General features: G+C 43.0%; 1 protein-coding gene and 1 long non-coding RNA gene across 2 annotated transcripts in view; one reads left to right on the plus strand and one right to left on the minus strand.

The window, feature by feature from the left end:
* Positions 1–1,178: 1,178 nt before the first annotated feature.
* LOC126516738 (uncharacterized) lies at positions 1,179–16,573 on the minus strand. The gene is made up of 5 exons (XR_007596113.3): positions 14,853–16,573; positions 14,001–14,072; positions 11,024–11,212; positions 9,039–9,205; positions 1,179–1,271 (listed from the first exon to the last, which is right to left on the minus strand). It is a non-coding gene; the product is annotated as an uncharacterized lncRNA (long non-coding RNA).
* A 951-nt stretch (positions 16,574–17,524) lies between these two features.
* LOC126516730 (kelch-like protein 10) overlaps positions 17,525–23,645 on the plus strand; it is a 48,558-nt gene continuing 42,437 nt past the window's right edge. Inside the window, exon 1 of the mRNA XM_050166832.3 lies at positions 17,525–17,899. Coding sequence (XP_050022789.1) covers positions 17,655–17,899 — 245 coding nt within the window. The 5' untranslated portion in view covers positions 17,525–17,654. The remainder of the gene's footprint in view (positions 17,900–23,645) is intronic.

Consider the following 23,645-nt stretch of genomic DNA (forward strand, 5'->3'; position numbering starts at 1 on the left):
ATACTGCCCGCAGATAGGGGGTGTTCGTTCTTTTGTCGATTGCTGTCCATGCTTGCACATGTTGCTATTGGGCTAGTTGCTTTTGGTTATGTGGGGCACAAGTTCGCCTCAATAAATGGTTGTCTTGCTGTGCGCTCGTCTTCTGTAATTACCGGTGTGTAGCACCACTCGTGACAATATTACTTTTATAATGCTAACACTAGTCTTCTTTTTCGGTACCTTTCATTTCCACCAATTTTTAGTTTCTCGTACATTTCTCCTAGACTGCAACCTGCCGCTGGATTGTGGGCCTTCCTGGGTACGTGCCATAACTGAAGGTTATCATCCTCATTATACGAAGCCAACACAACGCGAGAAGTAACACGTGGCATATTGCCGTTGGGCACGGTCATCCATTAAAACGTGGATGAGGGGGGTTAAAACGTGGATGAGGGGGGAGTGCAAGTGGGAAACCACCAAACTGATCCTTTTTAACCGATGTGCACGATAAAAAAAATTAGCCTTACTTTACAGAAAATCTGCTGGTAATTTGTGACCGAACATGTTTCCGTAAATAAAGAACGGTCATTTCCGTAGAACGGGCAACTGAAACAGAGAGACCGTAATACAACATACAAGTGCTTCTGTTTCTAGAAAACGGAAGACTGTATTTTGAATCTCTACTATAATCGTTAAAATACAGGTGCTTGCCGTATTCAGAAAACGAAAGACTCCGTATGCTGAATCTGTACTATATCTGCTAAAGTACAGGTGCTTCCCGTATTTCGTGTTGCAGAGCATATCCATTGTTTGGAGAATGTACCATCGGGGACAAAATTGCCCAGGACGCGCGAGTCGACCGGATTTCAGTGGTGCGCTATTTGCAGGGATCAGCCGCACTAGCATCTGCATTCGGAATGTGCATACGTGACCCACTGTTTTCAGCGGTCTTGAACAGAGATGCAATTTGGTCGATGCTCACACTTCCAGGGTACTTTTGTCCACGATAGTACACCTCCTTTAATGCAAATGTCATGAAGGCAGCTCATAGCCCAAGCAGCAGGTCACGATTGAGAAAATTGTCTTGCCAACGCACTGACATGGCTGCAGAGATAAAAGACTTTGCACTTTGTGATACGAAGCACTGCATTGCATATATACGAAAAGGTGCAAAATTTCAGTCAAGTTTTAGATCACAGAAGGAACTTTATTGTCTTCACTCACTCGTCTTGCACTTTTTGCTGGTGAAAGTTGTTCTTGACCCCAAACGCCTTGCGAGGATAAGCTTGCTGCTGTAAGGAGAAACAAATAGTATTCATGAATTTCCATCTAAAGAAAGCGGCAAAAAAGTATAATCCCAGAATACAACAGAGCAGTAACTTCTGCGTTAGAAAAACATGTACGTACACTAACATTGATGGAACAAGGGATGTTGCTGTAGCCAACATTTCGACATAGGTGCTTGTCATTAGGGTAGCAAATGTTTTCCTTGGCTGTGTTTTTTTGTTTGTGCATAGCTCACATGCCTCTAGCCTCATTGGGGGAGAAGCTGGTGCACATAATAGGTCAAGAGTGGCCAAAGTGTTAAAATAAAGGCAGGAAGGGTGTGCTTAGCAGTGGTGATTGCGATGGAGTGGGCATGAGCACTGCTGTCAGTTCTTGCAAAGAGTAGGGGTGACCAAAACAGAAAACGATGTACACATGTAAGCAGCAGGGGCGTAGCCAGGGGGGGGGCTTATGGGGCTTCAGCCCCCCCCCCCCCCCCCGAAATTTTGTCGTGCTGTCCATTCACCGCCGACCAAAGCAAGCCCCGGCGCCGGAAATCATTCTGGATTTTGTCTAGAACGTCTTTTTCACGCTCAAAAAGCCATTTCACCGCGAAAATTGCCAACTCGGGCTGGATTTCGCGGCAACGCCCATGCACCGGGAGTCACATAACGCTAGCTGCCCCATCCGAGCACAAAATTTCAAGGACCTTTTGATGGCGAACGGGCTGGCGCGGCATCTCGCGGAGGCCGCGGAATCTACACTCTATCATGGAATCTACGGAGCGCGTGGATGTCAATTCCGAAACTTTATGGGTATAAAGTTCTCATAAACTCTTGATGTGAAAGGTACATTGAATTTCAAAACATGTGTTTTAGATTTTCAATTGCGGAACTTTGTAAGTTTAATGTTCCCATAAATATTTGACGCCAAAGGTGCATTAACTTTTCCAAAGTAACACATCGGGCCATACAACGAGACAAGCCAAATCAACACACTATGCAACAAGTTGTACAAAGCCCGCAGCGAGGCCCGATGGGACGAAGCGTTGTGGTGGTTCATTCCTGCCGTCATGTCACATAAAAAAATATGAATATATTTTTCACCTGCGCCAAAGCATCCAGTGAAGACACTAAAGCCAGCCAAGGTAACTACGTTCTTATTTATTTTTTCTACTTTGACTTTTAATCGCGAGGACACATTGATCCCCTTCAATTTTTTTGTTCTCGCTCCCCTGCCCGCGGGCTGCGAGAGCCAGCCAGAGCGCATGCGTTTTTCTCGTGTTGCCCCGACCACCGCGCGGCGCACTTCGGTGCACATTCGGTTTTCTCTGGCGGAGTGCATTTTCGTCTGGCAGTTTTAGACGCTTTCTGGCTAGCAGACGAGAAAAAGAAACAATGGTCGCTCGCCGCCATCACTGTGGGGACGACGGATTGCACCGCGTTCGCTTGAGCGCAACCTCTCCAGAATGTCTTGCCTCGCCGGTGTAGGATACCGAGCAGTATGCGCTTGGTTCTTGGTGGACAAAGCGTCTCGCGTTTTCTTCGATATTCCTTTAATAGCCACATTAGTTGCCCAAAGTAGGCATTCGATTGTATCCAACATACTTTCCTTTGCGTTTTTTTTTCTCATTATGGTGCCCCCGCCCCACAACAGGAAAAAAAAAAAAAAAAAAAACGTTGAGGCGCAGCGAATTGTCGCGTGATGAAAGTTCTATTTTGTTACTTATTTTGCGGAAAGTAATGGGCCATGGGACGCTTCAGCTGCGGATACTCTTATTATATTATTGCAATAGCAATTATATGGAGACTCTAGGCGCATTCCTGCCGTCGCCGTCGCCCTCATGTTCCGCATAAATTCTAAGGGCGATAACATCGTGACCGTGCACCGCATGCTGTATGTGCGAGTGAAAGCATGTGGGGGGTGAGGGGGAATGGGTGAGCCGACGATGGTGGCTCAGTCTTGCGTGCGCAAGGGAGAAAAGTGAGGAGCAAGCGCGCCGCCTTCGGTCGCGCACAATACATCGGGGGCAGTGGATGGAATGGGGGCGGGATCTAGGATTCTGTGAATCTGTGATTGCGTAACATGTTTATTTGCCTTGTTTGACCCATTATATTGCGTGACTCTTTCTTATATACGTAGATTTATTGGAGACTTATACGTATGTTTTGTGTATACTTGCAGTGAACTATGTTTCCAGTGGCACTTTTTTGCCCGTTATCAAGCTGTGTCTTCGCATTTGTATATTCCATTGTATCTTCGCATTTCTAATGTACGACGGCAATCAAATGAAAGTGAGCCTACCCACTCAGCGCAATTATGGTTCTGTTCATTATCTGCAAGGCCTGCGCGTAGCACACAGGCATCTGTGATTTACAAAAGTGACACGCAGGTTTGAGGATAAATGTTCTTTAACGCTCTCATACACTGGGATGAACATGGTTGCGTGACGTAATGGACGCTCCAGAAGTGGAGCAGCGTAGTGCCGTGAGGTTTTTGACAGCTGAAGGTGTTTCCCAAAAAGAAATTAAGTCACCGTATGGCTGCCGTGTACGTCGAACATTGCATTTCATTGGCCACTGTGAAGCGTTGGCGGAAACGGTGCAATCAAGGACGTGAAAGTTGTAAAGATGATCCAAGACCGCGTCAAAGCCACCGTGCAATCACCCCCAATGCAATTGCAAAGGTTGATGAGCTGATGACACAAGAACGGAGGATAAGCATCGATGAACTGCCAGAGCGTGTGAACATCGCTCACGGTTCGGTTCACCGTCACCGTTCACGCCGTAATTCATGAACATTTCGGCTATCGGCTCTTGTATGCGCAATGGATGCCCAAGATTTTGGACCACCGCCAGAATACGGAGATGTTCGGCGCTGTCTTCACTCATCTGATCCGGTATGACAATAAGGGTGACGATTTCTTGTCTGCAATTGTGATCGGAGACGAACCATCATACCACTACTACGAGCCTGAATCACGACAGCAAATCTTATAATGGAAACATTTGAATTCACCACCCCAAAAGAAAGCAAAGGCCGTCATTTCCGCCGGACAGGTATTGTTGACTTTTATTTTTCGATTGTCAGGGGCCATTACTGATAGAATTTGCTAAATCTTGAGAGACTATCAATTGTTTCCGATATTGCTAAACACCGGATCGGCTGCGTGTCGCAATCAAGAACAAACTACGTGACAAATTGACGAATGGGGTCATCTTGTTCCACGACAATGCCCGTCCCTACGTCGCTGATGTGGTTAATACAAAACTGGCAAAGTTCAAGCGGGGAACGCTGCAACATCCGCCAGACAGCTCAGACCTGTCGCCTTGCGACTTCCCCATTTTTGGGCAACCGAAAAAACAGCTCAAGGGAACCAGATTCGTCTCGGACGATGACGTGAATGTCAGTTGCAGACGTTTAGAAGCAGCAACCCAAGCAACTCTATGAGACGGGAATTACGCGACTCGTTTGTCAATGGGACAAATGTCTGAATGCAAATGAAGGCTACTTTTAAACAAAGTACCCCATTTTTCATATATTCGCACTGGCTCACTTTCATTTGACTCACCCTCGTATATTGTGCAAAACTCCTGCTTTTTATACGTGCTCTCTGTTGCGACTATAATTTCGGTGCAATTACTCACGATACACGACCGGTGACAGCTGCTCCTGCGTAATACATTGGAACAAATGACAGCGTCATTGAGATTTTTCACTGGCCGTTGCATATGTACAAGAATGTAAACAATGATCTTAAATGACAAAGTTTCATTAACATATTTGTCCTCAACTTGTTCATTTCATGGCCTTTACATTTTTCATATCAGCGGCATGGAATGCTTTGGTGGTTTCGAACTGATGTAGTTCTAAAGTTCGTGTGATATTTTCTTTACATATTAAATAGACGAAAAACATGGAAGCATTGACACCAGTTATGTTGGGCACAAGTTTTGGCACATACGAGTATAATATTTTATGAAAAGAATACATATTTTATTTGCATTGACAGTGCGTAGCGTTCAAGAATTCGTTTGCAGCATCTTTGGCAATGATAATGCAGTTTTATTCATGTATTTGATCCATAGGCAAATTGTTTAAGAGGAAGCTTTAGCTCGGGCCGAACTCCGACGTGGCCTATTCAGATACATGTAAAACGTAGAAACGCTTTTCCGAGATAACTCCTGAATCGCTTTTAATGAAATTTGTCGCATTTCAGAGAGTAAGTTAAATTCTAGTGTCTGTTGGAAGCGGAATTTCAATTTAGGGCCTGAACTTTTGTTAAAAATATTTTGAAAAATTCGGAACTTCGAAAAAAATAGAAACACGAAGTTTACAAATAATTAGCTCTGCATCAAGAACAGATATCCCGCTTCTGTAAACAGCATCAATTGCACCATTCAAAGCGGACAAATTCGATATGTCTATTTGTATCTTACGTGAATTGGTGATGTTATGTACAAGGGTTCTGCAAAAGCCGTATTTCCATAAGACTTCATTTTTTTAGACTCATGTGTAACATATCAACTTTGTCCGCTGTAGATGTCCTGTTATGTGCAAATCACAGAATTGTGATATCAATTTTCATTGCTGATATACAGAGTTGTAAACTCCATTGTTTCGTTTCCTGAAAATTTTCGATTTTGCCACTTTTCAATAAAATATTGACTACCTAAATCGAAAATTCGAAATAAACAGTCACTAGAATTTAAGTTTTTCTTTTAAATGCAACAAACCTCATCAACTTTGGTGCAGTGGTTGCCGAGAAAAACCAATTCTCCTTCTACATGTATTTAGATAAGAGCATCCGACCTAATGTTTCCTCTTAGGAGAAGGCCGAGCTGCAACGTTAGCCCCCCCCGAACGAAATTTCTGGCTACGCCACTGGTAAGCAGTCATTAATCTAATTTTCCCAGAAGTCACAATAGGTATTAAGATAAACAGTTTGCACATTTGGAAAAAGGCAACGAAGAATTAAGGAAAATAAATTTTGTATCAAGATGCATCTCGTTAACATCAGTGTAAATGGTAAATGGAGGCACATTATGAATACATATTTTGTTGAAAGCCGATGAAACAAAGATGTATTGACCAAATATTAAAAAATACGGACATTAAAATTAAACTGGGTATGACCATAAAACAGTAAAGAACAGCCTGTGGGAAAAAATGGGATGGACAATATGATAACAGGTGCAAGATTGCGAAATGTCGAGCGCTGTTTATATTCATGCGCTGTTGATGGCTTAAGTGTCTGTCTTCCTGTGGAACCTTTGTCTTGAACAAGGAAATAGGTCATTTTTTTAAACAAGTCGGTTCAAATGCTGTTCAAAGCTTCAGCCTTACTATAATGAAAGAAAATATTATGGGCAGTTCTCCTGGATGGGCTTTCATTCACCAGTTATTTGCACCGGTGTAAGCTCAAAATTTAATTGTCTAAATGGACCTTAGCTCCTGGCAAACCATTAGCTGGTCTTTATTTTTCAACACAGATGCCTGCACATTATATGATGGCAGGAGCACTAGCGAACTACATTATACTTGTTGCCACAACCAAAGTTAAATTCGGTAACAGTGAGTGAAAAAAAACAGCATTCCACAATACCGATTCAAGTCATCTGGAGAAGTTGCTGAAGTTATTGTACACCCCCCACCCCACCATACACACAATTATACACCACACTAACCCTTATAGTGTCAACCATACTATTATAACACTAGGCATCAAGTGACGAGAATTGGGGGATAAGAGGGCACAATTCTTTTCGTTAGAACATCAAATGCGCTTTACATTAATGCTACATTCCAACTAACAAAGGAGCAGCCGCTTTGTGAGATAGTGACCAATGCATACGAAAGCTCATGACATTCTGTGCAGAAGAATGTTGCCGATGAGGTGTTATGCGCACAAGTGCACTCTTTCACACAAAATGACATCCTGCAGTCAAAGCTTGTGTCAACATTAGAGGTTGAAAAACACCACAGTGGAATGCAGAGTGCTAAATTTGTTGAAAATTACTAAAAATTATTCGATTATTCATTATCCTTACTGTTTGTTAAAGATTCACAGACTGTTCTCTACGGATGCTGTAAACAGGCACCCTGCTTTTACAGTCGTAGCAACAATGATCTGTGGCACAGACAAGGAGAAATGCTTATGAAGTTTATGCAAGAGTATACCCTACAAATTACACTCCATTTCACATTCCAATGTGGTAGAAGAGGAAGACATAAAAAACTATTTTCTGGTGGAGGATGCATACCCCAGAGTAGAAGAAACAAGTGTACCCTAACCATTGCTGTTGCCGATGCCTGTGCACTAGCAGTTACATATAATATGGCAGTTACAATTGTTTTTCCACAAGCATTGCAAGCTGCTGCCAGTTTACCAGTACATAGCTGTAATACATTTAGGGCAAGCTAAAGCTCGCTAATGGATTTATCGCATATGACACAATTGGAATGCAATATTCTGCAAATAAATGAAGTGCGATGTGGCATCCCATAAAATGAAACACCTTTGAAGAATCTGAATCACCACCTGGGCCATGACGAGGTAAAGAGTGTTCTGTGTAGTGCACCTGTATAGCCTAAAGCTGTGGATAACGCATTTAGTATTAGCTGTGAAGGTTTCTAATTTTAACTGCACACAGTAAAAACCTCCATGCAGTTTTGCATAACGCAAACCCCGTACCCTTTTGCTGTTTAAAGGTAATGACACGTAGGGCCATAACATGTACATTATGGGCTTTGTTCCCAAACAATCAAAGTGAATAGCACCACTTTAAGTGTTATGTGCCTGCCTCACATTTGCTGTCAAAACTTGTTAGTGTCGGATGCTGCGATCGGCAGAGAAACTGATTTGTGGAGCAATATAAAGTATCAAGTACTGTGAACTGAGTTCTCTGTTTAAGCATTATCGGATCTTAATGTTAAAAAATCAGGAATAAATACAACATGCATATTTCACGTTGCAACCCTCATGAGGTATTCAGTAGTCTGAATTATAAAGCATTCCTGATTTACGATGCAGGACAGATTTTATTCCACTGAAAGAATGGCACCATGCCAATGATTCTTGCATTTGGTGCTACATTTATTTGTATTTAGTTCAGATGGAATGTGTGTGGACTCCCAATTTAGGCAAATTCGTATTCTCTGATTACCTTGTATATGACACCAAGCACTTGCTTAACAGGAGTATTTCTAACATTTGGAAGATACGAGGCTCCTGAATGCAGATCTAAGCCTGGGGTGCACGCCGCCCTCTAATCTGATGAGCAAGTTTCTGGAACTCATCTACAAGGTTTCTTATGATGAATGTAAAGTTGCTTGTACGGGAGAAACAGGGAATTTAAACAGATGAATTATGCAGCATAAGAATGTCAGCAAGAAGCATCAAGAAGCACTGTCACTCGATGTACACAGACTATCAAACAAAAGAATTATTTGAGATGATTTAAAATTCTGGCATTGGAATGAAATGTCTTTTGCACTATACATAAACTTTTTGATTATTCAGTCTACTACCACTACCTTCAACAGAAACATTCATAATCATTCATATCTATGCCACGTCATCCTGGCCAATATTCAAGCCTTTATTAGCTGCTTTTTTTTACTGCTAATTCTCTGCAGGAAAGAAGTGTCCATATGAAGACCATATCATATACTTATTACCCGTTTTTTGATAAAAGATAAGGGAAAAACTTAACACTAAAAATGCATTGAGCTTGAGCAAGTTCTATGCTTGAAGCTGTTGATTCTTTTTCCCTTTGCCATCTTTGACCTACCTGGTTAGCTAAGTAGACAGAAAAGCTGCAGAAGAAAGGTGGGGGTGCCAAATTAGACATGTGCCCCAGGCCAGGGGACCTTTTCACGGTCACTGGAGGAACTGCCTGTGGCCTCGGCATCTTCCTTGAGGGCCATGGCCATGTCTTAGAAACCTTGTCTCCACAGGCTGCATAAAGAAGGATAATTTTCTGAGCTAAGTCATTTTCTTAAAAGAACCCATTTAAGTTGTATTCGTGGCTTTGCACCACAAAATCGCCACGTGATTGGCCACTCAAGACACTTTACGTGTATTCGCAGGCTTATTTCTTAGAAAGACACTTTTATGTAGCTCACAATGAGTAACAGAAAAGTGTATTGGTAGGCTTTCATATTGCTCTACAACTTTTCATTGACACTTTTCATTTAATTATTTGAGATGTTTATTAACTAATGAAGAATTATTATGTAATTAGGCAGAATGCAAAAAATAGTCCGAGTATCTCCAAGTGACGGCAAACATTACCTTCGTTCTGTCTAGTTACATCACATTTACATATTTCTAAATCTTGGTGCACGATAGTTAGGACACCCTGCAGATTAAAAACAATATTACAATTTTCATAATCATCTCTTGCCTGTTATTGGTGGCTATGGCTGCTTCAAGTGATTCTTTCAGTAAGGTACAAGCAGTTTTGAAGTAAAATTGTTTTGCATCAAGCGTGTGTAATCTAGAAAATCAAGCAAAAGGTCAAGTTGTCTTCACTATTCAGATGCTTAACTAAGAAGCTGCAAGAAACGAAAACAGGACACAACACCTAATAAACGACGCAAAATTTGAGAATCTCAACTGAACAAGAAACCAGTTTTTGAAAATGCAGAAAAAAGCCACCAGCTTAGGTCGAGTACACCCTTGCTATGTACTCCAAGTGAAATTGTTACTGCAATGCTTGGGCACCATATCAACGTAACAATCACCAACTTTGAGCAGAATATTAAGACTACTAAATGAACTGGCCTTTGAAGATTCGCGATCTGAAATCCTCAACAGCTTGTTCTGGCGTTTAATCTGTTGAGCTCATTCTGCATTCTCAAAAGCTGGCTCTCGGCCATAATTTCTCTAAAGGCAACATCAGCCTAAGTCTCAAGATAGGGTTGACCTGTAGATAAAGTGGATAATGCATGGCAAACATCATGAACACTCTTACATGTTAACCAGAGGGTTCACTCATGCAGCCATATGTGATGCAGACAACTCATATATTGAAGCTGGTTTTGTGAAGTGTTTCATGCTTCCAAGGCTTCTTCTCCAGTTGTGAAAGCTGTCTCAACTAGCTAAATAAGCGATGAGAATAAAAAAAGAACTTCAACATGTTAACAATACGTTGGCCATTTGCAAGTAACCAGCAGTCTTTTTGGGCTCTTAGGTTGCCTGGTGCAAATCTACTATGCCACAGTGCTTGCGTTACCCAGTACCAGCCACTTTAAGATACAATGTGTTCAGAGCCTTTTCTGTTTTTCTGCTTTCGAAACAGTTTACCATGTGTTCAGAAGGCGTTGAGAAAGGGGACAGAAAACACTGTGCACCACGGATTTCTAATATGTTTTGCTGGATGCAGCATGCCACACTGGATGCAGGTGAAGCCAGTGGAAATGCGGTGTAGCAGTCGCTTGTCCTGGAAGCAGGGCATATGGTGGACTGACTAGTGCGTGCGATCAGATAATATTGCTGCCGTAAAAAATTTTCTTTGCGGTTTTTCACATTTTAGGAGGTGTTGTCTACATGTCTGGTAAGCATTTTTATGACAATCTGAACCCGTATACAATACTGTTCTCTTACATCAACTTTTTTCTCATTTACCAGTGTTTCCATTGCACGCCACTTATGTTAGCGACACTGTGGACACTGCAATGAAAAAATTCTGGACACCTCGAAACACTGCTCTGGCCTGCTTGGGTAGCTTATGGTACACCAGGCAGGCATTTTAGGGGAAGAAATGCCACACACCCGTGCAAACGTAGTGCTGCTGCAAAGTTGTGAAGCACCAACTTCCGGGACAAGGTTGGCTTCAGTTGAGGGAGCTCGTTGTGCTCTCCATCCCTGGTAGTAGAGATCAGTGGTGTGGACCCCTTTATACTACTGGCTTTCCTTTCTGGTCAGAAACTTGGCAACAGCTCCTACCTTACTTTTTTGAACCTGCAACATGTGCACAGAAAATCACATCACGGTGCGTTGATTGTATGGCATTATTTCTTTACACATTCTATCAAATCATGAAAAAAATACAGTTCGCACATTTTTACTACTGTACATAGACAGTCTAGTTGCTAGACATGTGAAACGTTACCCTCCCTCAGACAATGCAACAATAAAAGCATACACTGGAAAGCTACACTAAAATTTAAATTTATGTGGCACCGTATGGGCATACAGTGTGCTTACTGTATGGTCTAGCCCTGTGTCAAGTAAAAGTTAATTGTCAATGGTTTATGGTGTATTTCTACTTATTCTGCGTCGTCAAACTCTACAATCAATGTTCCAAGTTTACACATTGATGGCTTTTGATTGCCTATGTGATCCGTTTACTACTTACACATGCAGTAATCCCACTGCAACAAGGAAAAACAGAAAAAGAAAAGCCGTGATAATCTTCCACATTTGCTGAGGGCAGGAGCAATGGCCAATAGCATGTGGTTGAAGCCACATAAATATTCAGTTTTCATACAGCTTAATTGTTCAGCATGTAATAAAGAGGTACGCTGTGCGCCTCTGCATGACCAATAAAATCTGACTACTTGAGACTGCACTAAGGCTGCTGCTTGGTACTGTTCGGCAGTTCAGCTTTGGTTTTCTGATATACAGAACTGTTTAGGTATCAGTAGTTTGCGATAAAATGGAACTTGGAGCACTGGTCACTTGCCCATAAATAATGCAACAGCAAATACAACACAAGGATAGGAATACGGGTCTCTTAGAAAAAGAACATACACATTATGATTGTAATGTGATGTGATGCCACAATGAAACAGAAAACAACGCATAGAAGTGGATGGCACTTCCATGCCACCAAGGTTATTGGACAGGTGGTACTTCAGAAGTGCCCGCAACACAGTCAAACAAGGCAAAGCCGCATTTCCTTGCGTTCAGCACAAGGCGTTGGCAGGCTAGTTGGTGCGAATCCGTAAACACTTTGTTTAGCACAAAACAACGGACACAAGAAAGACGACCCCCCCCCCCCCCCAGCAGAAGGCACTACTCTCAACTGACAACACTTTATTGCGTCACTCCTTTATAGACAGCAGAATCTAGAACATGCGCTGTGACCACCATGTGCAGGAATCGCCAACATCCGATCACAAGAGCACACTCATGTGTCGGAATCCAAAAAACCATATTCAGCATTGTACGACGTAAAGAAGGCAAACTAATGCAGTGTGACCCCAATGACTGTATGAAGAAAGCTTCCGGTAACTCTCGGGCGGTGGTATTCCAGCACTTTTTCAAAATCATAGTATCACGAAACATGGCTTTGCACTTCCATATTTTACAATGTTGAGCCAAATGGGAACCTGTGCCTGCTGATATGGATCGCTCATGTTCGCCATGTTTCGTGATACTACGATTTTGAAAAAGAGCCGTGATACCACCGCCCGAGAGCTATCAGAAGCTTTCTTCATAGTCATTGGGGTCACAGTGCATTAGTGTGCCTTCTTTAATCTTGTACAGTGCTCAATATGGTTTTTTGGATTCTGTCGCATGAGTGCACTCTTTTGATCGGATGTTGGTGGTTCCTGCACATGGTGCTCACTGCGCATGTGCTTCTAGATTCTGCTGTCTATAAAGGAGTGACACAATAAAGTGATGTCAGTTGAGAGTAGCGCCTTGTCCTGGTCGTCTTTCTTGTGTCCGTTGTTTTGCACTAAACAAAGTAATTATGTATCCCTAGTGTGTGTTTGAAGACAGCTCCACACGCAGTAGCAATTCCAGTATTGCTGCCTAGTGGTTTAGCTCGCCGCATTTTGAAGTGCCACAAACTATAAGGAGAGAAAACTGCATTATGGTCTTGTTGCAAACAAGAATATAACGTGAAGTGCATTCCGAGGCCAGAAACTATCGAAAAAAAAATCCTGCATTATATTCATGCAAATTGATAAGCTGCATGACATGTTTAACATGATAAGTTTTCATGACGCACCACTGTGCAGGATTTATAGACATAGTTAAATATATTTAGTGCCAATATCACACTATGATGGTACAAAATGGTGGTAATCTGTGATAATATAAAAGGTGTTGCCTTAATGTTACAACAAAAGTTGACATTACTTAATAATAGCCCTGTAAATCTTAATATGCAGGGGCACCACTTGGTTAAACAATAGTGATGTAATGTCTGTGTACAAGTATTACCCATGCATTTCTGCCATTGTCCAAATGGCAGAAATGAATGGGTAATACTTGTATACATAGATATTACATCACTATCGTTTAACCAAGTGGTTAAACAATGTCTGCCTCACACAAGATTAGAACTAAAGCATAAATTATGTATAATCACCCTAACAGTAACACCTCATTTGAACTTCACAGTAAGTAGACGTTTGTTGATGCCAGCCTCCCCCAATGCTAAACCATGCTGCATGCTTTACAAAGAAATTATAGTGGTATCACTTAACTATGAAGCTATTCAGGTGCAGCATTGTAGATATAAGTGCAAATTAAGATTACTTCTCCCTGTTTAGCACTTTTGCCTGCTAGACCACAATCCAATGACATCAATACATTAACTCAGAGAACCTAATTTGGCTTATATATTAACACCTTTGCATACTGCCACAGCTGCACTCTGTCATGGGTGCTGCAATAATGAAGGAGTGCTTGTCCACCAGCACTCCAATGTCACTAACAGTGATCACCTACACAGCTGAGTAGATGGTAATGATTCAGGTAGCAAATAGATAAGAGAAAAAAAAAATCCACTCACTTTGAGAGCTGCAATACTGCGATAGCTCGACAGACGTGGACCCGTTGCAGGCAGCAGACCTCTTCTCAGCTCCTGCAGAACAGCAACTTGTCTTTCATTAAAAGAAAAGATTAATTAGTAACGATAAGTTACCTTGTTCCTGCTGAGTATCAATACAATCTGACTTTCATGCATATCCACTCTCCGCATTAGTAATACAAGTGAATTATTCGTAAAATAGTCTATGATGATACCATTCGCTTCTCTTGTATGTCCAAATTTTTTCGCTGATACACCGTTTACTGCTTGCTTACTGACACGAATGTCTTGACTGCCCTGACATCATTCGAAGCAACACGTCTTGCACCCCAAGTTGCCCCAAGGAAACACAGTAGAGCAGCCAGAGCGAAGAACTTTTGTTTGGTCAGTACAATTAAAACGTACACCCAAGCAAGAAAGTAACGATCACACGTAGTGAGCCACTGCTAATGCCTCGAACATTTATTTCCGTATTCTAACAGAAGTTCTTGTATCGGATACAGTACAGTACAGTACAGTACAGTATAATACAGCTCTCAAGCCCATACAAGCGTCAATACAAGTGCGCTACTGAATGCAGTTTCATTCTACGCTTTTAACGCGAGTGAGCAAGAGGTTAGAAGTGCCACACGAAAATTGCGATCGAGCCGATCACGCTACCACTGGAATCGATCTGAAAGATAGGGTGATCCTTTTCCCCATTCATGCGTCATTTTTGCCCGAAGACGTTGCATAGTGGTCTTTTGAAACAATATTCCTGTTCGCGACACCGACTTACCACACATCATTTAACACCTACGTTGTGCAAACCAAATAAGATTAGAATGGGCTTACCTCATGAGCAAGTTACGAGCGCGCGTAGACTGTTGAACACTCGTTGAGAGCAAGCAGGCTATCGCGTCTCCAAGCGCATACGTGCACCCAAACACAGGACAACTTCTTCGATGCCGCAGCGTGCAGAGTTTTGTACACGAAGTGAAAGACATTCAGCGCAAATATCCCCGCGCGATGACGGCAAATGACGAGCGCACAAGCGTGCACCACACAGCGACAAATTCGGAACTTTGCCAATTCGAACGTGCCGAGAGCCAAGCAGCGTAACCATCCATCGTTTCAGTTCTTCGCTCCCGATGCGTCAATCTCTCTTCCTTGGGGTCTTGCTCCACTCTTGAGTACAAATCAAGATATATTTACGGCAAATTAACAATTTTTACAACACGACACGATAAATGCCAGCTGACTACACATGTGCAGCTTTGTCTACCACTCCTAACGGAAGCCGCGAAGCGCAGCGCGCGCTGCCCCCTGGTGCCGCACTCTGTGAGCGCGGAGAACAACAGAATCGGTTTCGTTTTCGCATTTGTGCTCTACAAATAATTGAATTCTAACAGAGGAGAACGCTTTCTCTCCCACAAGTTAGTGCGTTTTATACAAAGGGAGAGAGAATGCCAGAAGCAGAAAGGCAGGGAGGTCAACCAAACCGTTCGCTACTGGGGATAGCAAACCCCTGCACTGCAATGAAGTGCAAAGCAGTGCATTGCGATGCGTCAATAAGCTCTAGTATAGTGCTACTTTGGGCTGGTTCGTGCATGTAATGAGCGGGTGAATAATGAGTTGTGTCATAACATTGACCCATAGATAAAGCGCATGGAACTAATGGTGTTGGATGCATTCTGGGTCAAAAAGACATAAAGCTTGAATCCCTACATTTCGGCACTGGGCATTCTTTCTTTCCATCTTTTTTTTTTTCTTTTTGACAGTACACACAGCACTAGCACGGTCATAGGTCCTTCATTTTCAGTCCCCTTCCAGTAGTTTGCACACATGTCGTTGCATGTTCGCGTTCTTTATTCTGCCGTACAAGAACGAGCGCGCTTACCGGTCTTGTTTCAACATGAAGCGCCAAATGTTTGCGATTACATCTTACCGCAAGAATTAACGCATGAACAGTGAAGATTATGCGTAATCGATTTGTCTCAATGAATGGGCAGTTATTGATAGAGACGAAATATTTAGGAAATATTATGGGAATGAGGTAAACCAACTACATTGCAGTTCAGCAAAGCCCTTTTCACACTTGGGTTATTTGCTTCCCGCATTCAAAAATTTCATCCGACCGTTGTAATTGGATCTATAGGCCGCCAGTTCCCTTCGAGACCATTTGTTGCTAAATGTAAACGCAGTTACGGTCATTATATCACTCCCTGCGTTTCGGTACTGATTTATAGTGCGCACAATTTTTGGCGTAGAGAACCAATGTCATTCCCAGTGCACCAGCACCTGAGTGCCGCAAGTTTGTTTACATATGCATGCATGCCCACGGCTCTTCGTTCACTTAAACATATATGCTGTATTATTAACTACAAAGCGCTTAATTTGAGAACATTGCAAGAACACGCATATATTTGCGCATATGACCAACGTTACAAGGCCCGTATGCGCGGCAAACTGCGACCGGAATAGAAGATGCGTATATATATTTATACGATCTGTTACTGCAGCTTTTGGTAGAAGGCTAGCTCTCACATTTTGTACGTATCTTCATAATGCGTACAGTTTGCGTGTTCAATAAAATATTGTTAGCTGAAACTTTGTGAGTACGAGCGCTCATTCAGACAGCTTAAATTTTCTCGCAATAATACGGATGTTCGCATAACAAAAATACGGAATTCTGTCTGTTTCGTGCAAAACAGTGCATAGCCGCTGTATGATTACAGTGAAATGTCCGTAAAGCTTAAAAAGGAGAGCACTTTCCGTATATTAACGGGTGCTTTTGCTAGTATATTTTTGAAATATGACATACTTTTCGTATTTTTACCTGCAATTATCCGTATAATGACAGAAATTTTTTACAGTGTGGTCTCAGGTAGCCATGAGCGACGAAATTGGAAAAGGCCAACGCTTCAACGGGCACGCAGCTCGCGCATCTCCTATATGTGTCACTGGGGTAATGTGGCACGAAATCAAACAAAACAAAAGTAGGAAAAAAGAAACGCGCAGCATTATAGCGTCCAAGTACTTCAGCGTCGCCTCTGCGACCTTAACTCACCCAGCGCTTACAGTTGTCCCGTACGTTGGGCTGCACAACTGCCTTTCTTTACCGTCTTGCTTTTGATGACAGGAATCTCAAAGAGCACAAGTGCAACAGGTGACGAGAAACAGACGTAGCCACGAAATGCTGGCATTAAGACCGCTACTTTTCATCATCAGGCCACCGTAGCAATAACAGTAACAAGAAAGAAGCCGAGGAAAGCAGCAACAAACTACGAGCCACGCAGCGCATTCTACGCTATCCAATGCTAATTCCATAGATATTAGGAAATTTGTGCTCCATTATAATTTGGAATAATCCACCCATTTCTTGGCCAATCCCCCACCGTGGGTAGGAGCCGCAAAAGTAATAGGCAAAAACAACAACAACAAATATACGGCAGCGCAATTGCGCGTGCTGTTCGAGCCACGCGGAGCCCAGGAACGAACGTGCAGTCAACCCGCGTGCTCCATTCTTTCGCCGCCCCGATGATGTGGCAGTGCCAGCCGGAAGACATCTTTAAGTGAAGCCCACCTGGTCGCCCTACTCAGCGCACTGCTTCTCTTCGGGTTAACTCACGGATTCAGGCTGACGCTGAAGCAGTTATGAACGCCATGGAAGCCGATGATACTACTACCGAGGCAGGAGACGGGAAAATGATCACCGTATGTTTCGAGGCTGCGCAGCTCTTCAACGACGATGGCCGGCAGCCTGATTCCACGGCGGTTGCCGCGGCCAAGGCCGAGCCGGCACTGCGCGATCTGAGGAATTCGCGGCAGGACTGCGATGTCGTCTTCCGCGTGGCCGGCGGGGTCGAGGTGTGGGCACACCGATCCATTATGGTTGCCAAGTGAGTGTCGTTTTTCGTGATACTTTTCTCTAGTCTATAGGAGTGTTGCCCATACATGCGTGCTTCCGAACGTGCTGCAGACTTTGGCAACTGCAGCGCCTGTGTGAGTACATTATCCGGGTGCTGTTCAGTGTTGTTGATAACTTGCAGTAGCGGAGTTCAAGTCCTCAGTGGCCGCGGCGTCGTTCACGCGTGGACCCGAAAGGTGCGGGTCTTGTCGGCCGGCGGGTCCGTCTAAGTCATCCCTATTCGCTAGCCGCCACATTTCCACGAACTCGACCCGCTCGCGTCGAGCTCAACACGCGAGGTCGTCTAGTTCACGCCAGTCGTCACGTCAAAGCGGGTCGAGCAAGTCAACCTAAACCTCGCAATCTGACTGACCCAACCTGCCACGCCGACGCTCTCTCGGCCGAACCCACTTCCGTTTCCTTGAATCCGACTACCGCGTATTTTGGCCCGACAGAAAGCTTACTTACCACGAATTTGGTCGGTTCATGGGCCATTTCGCGTCGGGGTAGCACTGGGCTAGTTTGAGATCTTAGCTTAGGGAGAGATCGCAACTCGCCGCCATGTACTGTTTTCTCACCGACTGCCAACGAGGCTCGAATATGTTTACGTGAGTTTTTCCAAGCAAGTCATGTGGTTTATCGCCCACTCACCTCATTTTGATACGTGTGCAAGAGCCCGGCAGTCAAATTTCGGTGCGAAAAGAAAAATAAACCCGAATTTGTCGAGTTCATGCATTAAAGGAAGAGCTTGGTGAGAAACTTTTTTTTGGGGTTCATGCAAGCTTTAGCATCTCGGTTCGGGAGAGCAAGCAACCCAGTGGACACGTCTTCAAGTGACGGTGAGAGAAGAATCGTTTAACGATATTCGTACCGTTACATATCCCCTCTGACAGAAGTGTATATGACACAGGGAGCCAACAGCGGTAAATAAGCAAAGCGTGCGCAAGAATCACGATGATAACTGCTAGAGGACAAGATAAACCCTAAGTGATGTAAATTTTTTTAGTGTAGACCTCATACGACTAAAGCGGATCTGGCAGTTACTCCTTTTTATATGAGTAATAATTATCCTACTATGAGTAGCCTTTAGTAACCACAATGGAACAAACCACAGTACTCCTTTTGGTCACTCTGAAGTGCAATGGGCACGGCATGGACAAGTCCACAGATAACCCCATCTAAATTCATGCAGCCACCCTAAGCTAAATCACTATGTTGTCGCTGTCGGTTCTTCGCGTGCAGGTACTCCGCCTCCAACGCACTCTTCACTTTCGCCAGGAAGCGCATGAGTTCCGAACAAAAACAGAACAAGTGGACCCCTTAGACTTGATGCGTGTATTATTGTAGCGTTCGTGTTGTTGCTCATGTTACTTGACCGGGCACCGAATGAAAATGAAGTGCTTCAGAATTGTCACGGTGATTGACTTGCGACTGCATTCACTAACTGTGACACTTTCACATTTGCGTGCACACGTAACGTCCGCTGCGTCGCCCGACTTGATAGACTGGGATTTTCCTCGCTGGCTTTGTGTGTCAACCAGCGCTCAAAGGGGTAAACTCCGAATGGCATTGATGCAGGATACGTGTTATGAGTTAGCACAGTGGACTAAGCACATTAGTTGGGCCAAAGAAATTTTCTCCCAAAAACCATTCCGATATTAGACAGCTTTGGTATGGCGTACGCTATACCATTGCGTACGCTATAAAATAGCGGGTCGTCACTGCGCATGCGCAGAATGCTAAAGGACCCAGAGCGTATAGCGTACGCACGCTATTTCTGAGATTTAGCGTTGGCGTCTTTGAGTGGTTTGCGGAGTTTGCGTGAAACATGGCGGTTTCCCGGCTACCCGATTCGAATTGAATTTGGCGCTGCTTTTGTAAAATGCACTTCATTCGCAGAAAATGATTGCGTAAACGGCTTTCGCTTAGTCTCAGGCAGCTTCGACGAAAGAGAATTATGGATAACCTTGTGGTGTTTTCGAGATTGCTTCTCCTTTCGAACGAGTCGAAGCCTAACGAAAGAAATGGATGGATGGTATGGATGGAAGGTAGGAACGTCCTCTTTGAAACGGGGTGATGGCAGTTGCCACAATGCTCAGCTTTTTATTATTGTTTAACTGTGTTGTAAGTTACACAAATTCGCCATTTTCTTTAAATACTTCTTTCTACACTTTTAACCTTATGTCAACTCTCTGCTTTTGAGCCACCAATCTTCCGATCGCTTTTTGCTAATTTCCAACGCATATTTATTTACATGACTATTGTTATCTCTAAACCGTAGGGCCTCAGGAAGCGTGATTGTGCCCGCATCGACATCGGGACGGATATCATCACATTTTTAGTGTTCTATTGTTTCTACATATTTACCACATACAGTACATGTGTCTTCTTCGTTAAGTTTCTTTTTATAGCTGCGCGTTCTAAGACATCCTGACCTAGCTTCAAAGAGTAGGGTGCTGCCTCTTGAGTTATCATAAAACGCTTCTTTACTGATCTTCTGTTTCCAGTATCGATATAGTTCAACACTATGCTTCTTTTCTATTGAATTCATCCAATTTTTACCTTCCGCGTTTTTAACCTGTCATTTAATGCTCTGTCTTTCTCCGTCCTCGTGCCTGGCATACTTACTGGTTAGCTTCCTAGTTCTTTTCCGCCGTTGTGAGTTAAGGCTCTTTCTGCATAGGTATTTAAATACCTTAGCTGCCCACCGTTATCATCCAATTTCCTCAGGCGTTTTTCGTATAGGATTTTACTCTGAGGTTCCTGTACTTCGAACGGTGCCCCAGCTCATACCCCGTGTACTGCCTCGTTTGTGGTTTTCCCGTGGGCACCTAGTGTTAATCTTCCAACAGCTCTCTGATTTACTTCCAGTCTCGACTAAACTTCTGCCCTTAAGCACAGGACCGCATTCCCGAAATTAGGCCCCGGCACCATTATTCCTTTCCAAATACCTCTCAGTACCTCATAGCTGTTGTACCCCCACAATGCCCTATGTTTCATTATCCCGGCATCTCTTCGCCCTTTTGCTATGAGAGACTGTTCGTGCTTTTCCGTGTACATCTGCCCTTTGTTTATCCATACCCCGAGATATTTGTATTCGGCCACTCGGGGTATTTCATGACCTTGTATTGTAAGCTCCTGATCAGTTGTATCGTTGAAAAACCTCCCAGCGGACTTAGCTGCGCTAAAACTGAAGCCTAGACTGTCTCCTTCGTCTCCACAACAATTAACCAGAGTTTGCAAATCTTCCTGGCTATCTGTTAACAGTGCAATATCGTCCGCATACATTAAACCCGGTAGTCGTTGCTCAACAACCTTTCCGCCTAATATGTACGACAGATTATACCCTAGATTGCTTCCTTGTAGTCTTCCTTCCATACTTATCATATAAAGCATGAACAGCAGCGGTGATAGAGGACAACATCGCCTTAATCGTTTGTGTACCTCGACAGCTGTCGTACTTTTAATTCCTTCCCATGTTATTTCAACATTATTTTCTCGATATATTTTCTGTAGGAAATCAATTACCTCATGATCCATACCTTCATCTTTGAATATGTTCCACAGGAGTTCCCTATTCACGTTGTCGTATGCACCACTTATGTCCAGGAAGGCTAAATACAGAGGTCTGTTTTCCGCCTTAGCTATTTCTATGCACTGGGTAAGCACGAACAGGCTACCATCTATGCGGCTACCACTTCTGAACCCGTTCTGAAGTTCTCCGAGTATTCTATTACTTTCTACACATGATTGCATTTTTAATTTCACCGCCTGCATCGCCAGCCTATATATAACTGATGTTATCGTAATTGGTCGGAATGATTTTATCTTCGTCTTATGGCCTTTCCCTTTACAAATCAAATTCATTTTACTGTTTCCAGCTGTGCGAAATTTGCTTATTTGTTATGACTGCCTCCAATGCTTTTATCAGCGTTTCCTTGCTTCTTGGGTCAAGTTAATAAATTAATTGATTGGAATTTCGTATATCCCAGCGGACGTGCATTTTGGAACAATTGCTTCCACCTTTTTCCAGTTAAGATAGGTCAGTTCTAAGCTGTTTTCTATTGTGCTATACTGTGTTGCTCCCTCATTTGGGGCGATTACCCTATAATCTTTCCTAAATCACTCAGCTATAACTGAACCAATATAGTTCACAGCGTCATCTCCCTCTAAACGTTTTCCCTCGGCATCGTGAATTTGTTCCTGCTTTCTGTGATTCGCTTTACCCAGCCAACTTATTTGGTTCCAGAATTTTCTTGACCCCCCTTTAGTTGCATCGCGAACTTCAGCCAGCCAGCGATCTGAGGAGTGCTTTATTTTAGCCTGGACGAGGACCTGCACTTGTTTCTTTTGTGGATAAGATTCCCATTTTTGGCCTATTTCCTCTTCAGATAACTGCGCCTTCTTTGCTTCTCTGTGTTCCCGTGATGTCAGCCGTCGTTGTTCGATGGCCTCCCTAATTTCCTTATTTCACCAACTTCGTGGTTTCCTCTTTCCTCTCCAGCGGTTTACTCCTTTTACTTTTATTTTTGTACTAATGAGTAGTTGTAACTGATTATAATCGTACTTTTCCATGGGATGTTTTTCTATTGCTTGCTCTATGCCGGCCGATATTTGCGCAATCTGTTCATTATTTAATTTTGCGTACTCTTTTTAACTTCCCTACATTCGAGATGAAACATTCGAGAACCATTGGACATGTCTGCGCCGCCTAATGCTATAATCTGGAAATAGCCGCAACAACGGCATATAGCCTCCGAGATCCAAAGATCTCGCCAGCCAACTAAAACTGTAAAAAACGGGCGCTGCTTGGCGTACGCTACACTATAGCGCATAGCGTACACTGTAAGTTGCGTATGCTAAACTAAAACTGTATTTTTTTTCTCACAAAAATAAGTCGAAAGGGACAGCCCAGCGCAAGAGTCGTACAGCTAGGCATTTCATAGAGGTAAAAACCTCAGTCACATCATCGAGTGCTTCTTTAATGTGAAAGATTCAGCGCTGCTGCTAGAGCTGTAAGGAACTAACAATCAATAACAAGAAATTGCGCTTTCCATGTCTCCTGTTACCAAATGGATGTAACGACACATATTCCAATAAACGCTCAATGCCATAAGCCAGTCTCTCCGTAAAACACTATGTCATGCAATGAAGAGAACTTGCGTAGGGCAAAAGATGGCTTGTAAAATTTCTATGCAAATTTTCATTATTCATATTTTTGTTTTCACTGTGAAACACTGCTATTGCTAGAGGGAAGGATTTTGAGTTAAATATTTGCGCGAAAGACTAAACTGTTGTATTATACGACCACGAAATTGCTTTAAGAGGAAGCTTTAGCTCGGGCCCAACTCCGACGCGGCCTATTCAAATACATGTAAAACGCAAAAAACGTTTTTCTGAGATAACCGCTAGACCGCTTTTAATAAAGTTTGCTGCATTTGAGAGAAAAAGTTAAATTATACTGACTGTCGGAAGCGGAATTTCGATTTAGGGCCTGTATCTTATTGAAAGAATTTTCAAAAATTTGGAAGTTCGAAAAAGATAGAAGCACGAAGTTTACAAATTAATAGCTCTCCGTCAAGAACAGATATCGTGGTTCTGTAAACGGCATCCATTAGATTATTGAATGTGGAGAAATTTGATATGCCAATTTATATATTTTGGGAATTTGTTACGTTGTGTACAAGAGTTTTGCAAAAGGTCTATTCGTGCTTTATTACATTTTTTGAGATTGATGT

Source organism: Dermacentor andersoni, chromosome 1 (assembly GCF_023375885.2).
Source record: "Dermacentor andersoni chromosome 1, qqDerAnde1_hic_scaffold, whole genome shotgun sequence".
Classification (NCBI taxonomy): domain Eukaryota; kingdom Metazoa; phylum Arthropoda; class Arachnida; order Ixodida; family Ixodidae; genus Dermacentor; species Dermacentor andersoni.